Consider the following 8,037-nt stretch of genomic DNA (forward strand, 5'->3'; position numbering starts at 1 on the left):
TATGCAGATGGTAAATTGAAACTAGTAGAAATTTAAAGCTGAGCACAGCAAAAAAAAAAAAAAACAGAATAACAAAAAAAGTAATAGCAGTATAAGAAAACACGCAAATACTCATTAAAGCAAACAGGTGACCAATAGACCACACAGTGCATGAAAGTGCACTTTAGTTTAGCTAACAAGTTAAAGTTTCCTTTTTCTCGACAATTAGTTTTTCATTTCCTGTAAATATACTGCACACATTGTCCTTTACGTGACATTGTATGTGCTGAAATAAACAGTGTTTTACGCATCAACAAGATGTGGCAATGGCAAGTGTCAAATGAGCAACGAAGAGGTTTGTTGTTGCTAATGGCAACAACAGTCATTTGTTTCACTTGTTTGCCTAAGTGTCAGGCTCAAGGCACTAAATACGGTCTATTGACTCCGGACAAATCTTGTCATGATAGTGCCGGTGTGGTGCAATGGACAGGTGGACAATTTGAATTTCCTTGCCCCTCCACGAAATCATTATTTAAGAGTTCCGGCAAATTTATACCCAAAAATGTTATTGCAACACGGGCTCAAATTATAAGGGATACGATATTTTTGGCTTTGCCGCGTTATAGAAAGGGAGTACCGGCTACGTTGGTGAAGACGACTATAACGCCGGGTACCTGTTCCACTACCTTTACCCCCTATCCCTGTTGGGACATGCAGGAGGAGGGGAATTGTAAGGCTTTGCAATCCGTAGTCGATTTGGTTGTGGATCAGAATGAGGTCATCTGGGTTTTGGATACTGGCATCGTCAATACTCTGGAAACACCCATACGCAAATGTCCCCCAAAAGTTGTGGCGATTTCAGCCAAAACTGGAAAATTATTAAAAACAATTGATTTGGATGGTTTAACTTCTACTAACTCTCGTTTACAATACTTGGCTGTTGACTATGCTCCCGATGGCGGTTGCTTTGTGTATGTTAGTGATGCTGCCAATCGTGCCATAATCGTTTTTAACATTCAAGCCGATCGTGGTTTTCGTATTGTCTTGCCCAAGGCTGTTACAACTGGTTGCCGTTTACGTGATGTTCTTTATATTGCATTGATACGTCAAGATTGCGGTACCACCGAATTGTATTTCACGTATTTGAGTACGAGTAAATTGTTTTCGCTTAAATCGGAATATTTGAGAAGTGGTGTGGCGGATGGTAAAATTATGGGTAAGTTTTTTTAATGGAAAGATTTAGAAAAGCCCTATTTATAAAAAATAAATTTAAAGAGCTTGCTTCACAAATCATAAGAAAAAGCCTTTTCCATGAAAAATAGTTAAAAAATTTTTCATTCTTAAGAAAAATGTTTAAAAAAGTTTAAGAAATATTTTTCTATAGAAAAAAGTATAAGAAAGCTTTTTCTATAGAAAACAGTTTAAGAAAGCTTTTTCTATAAAAAAAGTTTAAGAAAGCAGTTCCTATAGAAAAAAATTTAAGAAAGCTGTTTCTATGGGAAAAAATTTAAAAAAGCTTTTTCTTTTTTAAGAGAGCTTTTTCTATAGAAAAAAGTTTAAGAAAGCTTTTTCTATAGAAAAAAATCAAAAACAGCTTTTTGTATAGAAAAAGTTTAAGAAAGCAGTATCTATAGAAAAAAGTTTAAGAAAGCTTTTTCTATAGAAATAAGTTTTAGAAAGCTTTTTCAATAGAAAAAAGTTTAAGAAAGCTTTTTCAATAGAAACAAGTTTAAGAAAGCTTTTTTTATAGAAAAAAGTTTAAGAAAGCTTTTTCTATAGAAAATGGTTTAAGAAAGCTTTTCTTATAGAAAAAGGTTTAAGAAAGCTTTTTATATAGAAAAAAACTTAAAGAAAGCTTTTTATATAGAAAAAAACTTAAAGAAAGCTTTTTCTATAGAAAAAACTTAAAGAAAGCTTTTTCTATAGAAAAGAGTTTAAGAAAGCCTTTTCTATAGAAAAAAGTTTAAGAAAGCTTTTTCTATAGAAAAAAGTTTAAGAAAGCTTTTTCTATAGAAAAAAGTTTAAGAAAGCTTTTTCTATAGAAAAAAGTTTAAGAAAGCTTTTTCTATAGAAAAAAGTTTAAGAAAGCTTTTTCTATAGAAAAAAGTTTAAGAAAGCTTTTTCTATAGAAACAAGTTTAAGAAAGCTTTTTCTATAGAAACAAGTTTAAGAAAGCTTTTTCTATAGAAAAAAGTTTAAGAAAGCTTTTTCTATAGAAAAAAGTTTAAGAAAGCTTTTTCTGTAGAAAAAAGTTTAAGAAAGCTTTTTCTATAGAAAATGGTTTAAGAAAGCTTTTTCTTTAGAAAAAAGTTTAAGAAAGCTTTTCTTATAGAAAAAAGTTTAAGAAAGCTTTTCTTATAGAAAAAAGTTTAAGAATGCTTTTTCTATAGAAAAAAGTTTAAGAAAGCTTTTTCTATAGAAAATGGTTTAAGAAAGCTTTTTCTATAGAAAAAAGTTTAAGAAAGCTTTTTTATAGAAAATGGTTTAAGAAAGCTTTTTCTATAGAAAAAAGTTTAAGAAAGCTTTTCTTATAGAAAAAAGTTTAAGAAAGCTTTTTCTATTTTTTATAAAAAGAAAGCTTTTTCTATAGAAAAGAGTTTAAGAAAGCTTTAAAAAGCGTTTAAAAAGTTTTTTCTGCGGAAAAAGAGTTTAAGAGTTTTTTTCTGTAGAAAAAAAGTTTTCTTTTTAAAAAGTTTAGAAAAGATTTTTCTACAGAAAATAATTTAAAATAGCTTTTTCCATAGAAAAAGTTTAAAAATGGATTTTCTATAGAAAAGCTTTTTTTAAAAAGTTTTTCTATAAACAAACGTTAAAAAGCTTTATCTTTAGAAAAAAGTTTAAAAAAGCTTTTTCTTTAGAAAAAAGTTTCAAAATTCTATTTCCATTGAAAAATTTCTAAAACAGCTTTTTCTATGGAAAAATATTTAAAAAAGCTTTTTCTTTTAGAAAAAGCTTTTTCTTTTAGAAAAAGTTTTTTCTTTTAGAAAAAGTTTTTTCTTTTAGAAAAAGTTTTTTCTTTAGAAAATTTTTTAAAATCTTCAAAAAAATAACTAATTCTATAGAAAATCCTAAAAAGTTTTTTTTTAGAAAAAAGTTTAGAAAAGCTTTTTCTTTAGAAAAAAAAGCTTTATAGAACAAAATTTTACAAAGGCTTTTTGTTTTCCAACGTTTTCTTTAGAAAAAAAATAATTTTTTTAAAAAAGTTTAGAAAAGCTGTTAGCAAAGAAAATTTTTTGTAAAAATGCTTTTTCTTTGCATAGAAACATTTTTGAAAAAAGTTTTTTCTTTAGAAAAAAGCTTTATAAAAGAAATTTTAAAAAGTTTTTTGTTAAAAAAGCTTGTTTTCCAATTTTCTCTTCAAAAAAATACTTTAATTTTAAACAATTAAGTTTCTATTTCATCTTTTTTCTCATAATTATGCATATGCAGTGTATAATTCCCATAAGTAGCTTTCGTCTGTTAAACATTATTTTCGTCTTATCATAACCATTATTTTTTATAATCCTATTTTATTACTGTTACTCTTTCTTTTCTATCAGACCTTGGCAAAAAACCATCACGTATGGTCATTATTGGTACGGATAATGGTTCAGCCATATTTTTCCGTAATGAAGGTGACGCTGAAGTATTCCGCTGGGATACCAATACACCATTCGCTGAAGCAAATTTTAAGCCTGTTTATCGTTCGCCCACCTGTCAGTTGGCCACACATGCCGTACCCGATTACAAACGCAATACCATGCGTGTGTTACAAAGTAATTTTCCGGATTTTATGCAAAATCGTGTGGGTTGCGGAGCCATCCAACAATTGACAATGATGCAGGGCTGTTGGTAGGTGAATGGAATGGAATAACTGCAAAAATAACAATGAAAGACTAAATATTGTTGGAAAATGATGGCTAAAGGGTTTAGTTTATGGTATTTATTTTCTATATATGTATGAATTATGTGTAAGAGCCTTATGCAGTTGTTAGTACAGTGAAGTAATTTGAGTGAGTGATTAGTGTGTGAGAAGTTTTAGATTACTTCATATTCAGTTTTAGTTTTGCATTTAACAAGAGTAATTTAAATTTTTAAACTCCAATTTTGATACGAAATTACTGCTGTCATTTTAACTCGCAAGTATGCAAAAGTTTTGCTATTTTATTTTTCAAACCATTTGTCAATTTCAATTTATTACTTTTATTTCCCTTAACTCTTTTACAGGCATAGAACATAAATTTAAAACGAAGGAGGAAAACTTAAATTAAATTTTTGAATTAAAAGTAGATTTTCCTTTCAGAACTTTGTAATGTTTTTTTACTTATGACTATGTTAGAGCAAATGAAACACATTAGGTACAAACATTAGAAAACATTTGTTATTAATAGACATTAAATGTTATTTTAGTTTAAAATTCTTTTGCTATTTAAATACTTTCTTATAGGTATTTAGGTATTTTTTATTTTGGTGTGGGGTTATTTTAGTTAAGATAATTTATTATAGCTAATTTTAGTTGAAGTTTTTAAAGAAAAGTTTTTCCTATGTAACAACGATTCGTTTAGCAGAAAATTATATGTTTTAGTATGTATAGAAATAAATTATAAGTATTGGTTAAATAAAATTAAATTTTTATAAAAACAATTTGTAATTTCGTTTATTTTAAATGAACTTTAATTGAAAGTTGCACAAGTCAGCAATTAAACTCTGGGAAATGTGTTATAATTCTCAAATAGCTTTTTTAATCTTTTCAAAGAAAAAAACATAAAACTTTTTTCTAAGAAAAAACTTTAATTGAACTTTATTCTAAGCAACAAAGCTTTATTGATTTTTTTTGAAGAAAAAAGCTTTATTGAAATCTTTTGTAATAAAAAGCTTCATAGAACTTTTTTCTACGAAATAAACTTTATTGACCTTTTTTTCTAAGAAAATCCTTTATTGAACTATTTCCTTATATAAAAGCTTTTTGAACTTTTGCTTTATTTAAACTTTTTCTAAGATAAAAGCGTTATTTACACTTTTTTAGTTTTAAAAATATTTTTTTCTACGAAATAAGCTTTTATGAACATTTTTCTAAGAGAAAGCTTTATTGAACTTTTTTTTTAAGAGAAGGCGTTATTGAAGTTTTTTTCTACGAAATAAGCTTTATTGAACTTTTTTTCTACGAAATAAGCTTCATTGAACTTTTTTCTAAGAAAAAACTTTATTGAACTCATTCCTTATATAAAATCTTTTTTAACTTTTTGCTATACTGAAAGTTTATTTTGAAGAAAAAAACTTTATTTAAACTTTTTGTAAGATAAAAGCGTTATTGAAACTTTTTTAGTTTTTTAAAAACTTTTTTCTAAGAAATAAGCTTTTTTGAACTTTTTTCCTCGAAATATGCTTTATTGAATTTTTTTATAAGAAAAAACTTTATTAAACATTTTCGTTATAAAAAAAGCTTGTTTAACTTTTTGCTATACTGAATGTTTATTTTGAAGAAAAAAACTTTATTTAAACTTTTTCTAAGATAAAAGCGTTAATTAACTTTTTTCTACGAAATAAGCTTTACTGAAATTATTTTCTAAGAAAAAACTTTATTAAACTTTTTCCTTATATAAAAGCTTTTTTAACTGTTTGCTATACTGAAAGTTTATTTTGAAGAAAAAACTTTATTTAAACATTTTCTGAAATAAAAGCGTTATTGAAACTTTTTAGTTTTTTAAAGAAATAAGCTTTTATGAATTTTTTTCTAAGAGAAAGCTTTATTGAACTTTTTTTCTACGAAATAAGCTTTATTGAACTTATTTTCTAAGAAAATACTTTATTGAACTTTTTCCTTATATAAAAGCTTTTTTAACTGTTTGCTATACTGAATGTTTATTTTGAAGAAAAAACTTTATTTAAACTTTATCTAAGATAAAAGCGTTATTGAAACTATTTAAAGACTTTTTTTTAAAGAAATAAGCTTTTTTTTTAACTTTTTTCTAATAGAAAGCTTTATTAAACTTTTTGCCAAGACGAAAGCTTTATTAGACTTTTTTCTTACAGAAAGTTTATTTTAAAAAAATAAGCTTTATTTAAACTTTTCCTAAGATAAAAGCATAATGGAAACTTTTTTAGTTTTTAAAGATTTTTTTCTAAGAAATAAGCTTTTTTGAACTTTGTTTTAGGAGAAAGCTTTTTTGCAATTTTTACTAAGACAAAAGCTTCATTGAAAATTTTACTAAGACAAAAGCTTTTTGAACTTTTTTGTAAGACATAAGCTTTATTGAACTTTTTTCTGAGAAAAAAAGCCTTTCTTCAAAAAAAAGAAAAACTTTTTTAAACCTTTTTCTAAGAAAAACGAGTTTTCTTTTACTTTTTTTCTAATAGAAAGCTTTATTGAAGTTTTTACTACGACATAAGCTCTTTTAGCTTTTTTCGAAGAAGCTGCCTTTTTTTATTTTTCTTCTTTTTTCTGCAAAAGCTTTTTTCTCTAAAATAATTTTCAATTAGAATTTTCTCTTTTAATTATTGTGAAAAAATAATCTTGAACTTTTTGTAAGAAGAACGCTTTTTTAAAAAAAGCTTTTTTTAAATTTTTGAAAAAATGTTTTTTTTTTTAATATTTTTATAAGAAAAACATTTTTTTATATTTTTATAAGAAAAAAATTTTGTGATATTTTTCTAAGAAACAACATTTTTTAATTATTTTTCTTAGGAAAAAAGCTTTTTTAATTTTTATAAGAAGAAAGCTTTTTTGAACTTTGTTCTATGAATAAAGCTTTTTGAACTTTTTTCTTTAAAAATATTTTTTCAACTTTTTTTTTAAAAAAGCTTTTTTGAAATTTTTCTAAGAAAAAATCATTTTACTTAAAAACTCTTTTTGAACATTTTTGGAAAAGGTTCTAATAAAGAACCTTTTTTAACTTTTTCTAAAAAAAAAAAAAATAACTTTTTGTAATTTTTTTCTGAAAAAATTCTACAAAAAGTCGTTTTTTAACTTTTTCTGTGCAAAAAGCTTTTTTAAACACTATAATACGTTTTCTTACAAAAAAATTTTGAACCATTTTTGGAACGTTTCTCTTTAAAAAACTAAAGAGATATGTTTGAATTTTTTTCTTTAAAAAGCTTGTTTTTTTTACAAAATAAATCTTTTATGAACTTATTTCTATAAAAAAGCTTTAGTGAAGTTTTTTCTTCACTTAAGTTTTGTCTGTTTGTTACTCTAAATTTTTTGTTAAAAAATCGTTCAAACATTTTGAAAGGAACATTAGTGCGTATGAGTGTTTTTTTATATACCAGTAATAATCATACGTCCAGATGAACAGGAGTGAAGTATAAGATTACAATGATTTTTTTTAATATTAAAAATATCTTTATTTCTTTACAATTCTGCACAATTTTAATACCAGGTATAAATACATACTTACCTTTATAAAATTTGATTAAAAAAAAAATACTTCAATTGTTTTAGCTAAAAATGTGTCTGTGCGTTCCAATTATCTTAAACATTTCAAAGTAAGGGTAATTCATAAAAACAAAATCCTCTTACATGCGCTAAGACAATAAACAGGAGACGATGAAACATTAGACTGGAACATATATGTAGTAATAAACGTAAATACATATGTATATGGAGCTAAATACATATATGTGGCGTCGGTCCAAGTAAATTTCTTGTTAAGACGAACATAAAAATCTCCTCTGTTTTTATTGTTATAAGCTATAAAAATAGCTTAACATAAAAACTTTTTTTTTGTTTTTGGCGAAAAAGTGGATATGATATTTAAAAGGGATTTATTTAGAATTTTATTGGTCTTGGAGACAGCTGCTGTAAATCTAAGGTAATTAGTTTATTGCAGACACATACAAATGTATGTTTATGTATAAAAGGTTCTCAAAAGTAGTCAAATTTATAGACAATAAAAAACATCGACTTATTTCATGAAAATATCATTTGGCCATTTTAATATTTAAACACTGAAACACTAGTACAAATGTGTATACATTTTTAAGAAATATTTATTACAAACCTTTTAATAAACTTTTATTATTCGTCTTTTTATTGTAGAATTTGACAGCAGTTATATGCTTAAGGCTTTAGAAAATACT

General features: G+C 25.2%; 1 protein-coding gene across 1 annotated transcript; it reads left to right on the top strand.

Annotated features, from left to right (window-relative positions):
• The first annotated feature begins 297 nt into the window (after positions 1–297).
• Positions 298–3,814, top strand: LOC119614049 (protein yellow). The gene is made up of 2 exons (XM_037970151.1): positions 298–1,195; positions 3,519–3,814. Exons 1-2 carry the CDS (start codon positions 298–300, stop codon positions 3,812–3,814), a joined length of 1,194 nt encoding a protein of 397 aa, XP_037826079.1.
• Positions 3,815–8,037: the final 4,223 nt, after the last annotated feature.

Source organism: Lucilia sericata, unplaced genomic scaffold (genome assembly GCF_015586225.1).
Source record: "Lucilia sericata isolate MDLA Ls3-8-SP2 unplaced genomic scaffold, ASM1558622v1 Contig002533F_arrow, whole genome shotgun sequence".
Lineage (NCBI taxonomy): Eukaryota > Metazoa > Arthropoda > Insecta > Diptera > Calliphoridae > Lucilia > Lucilia sericata.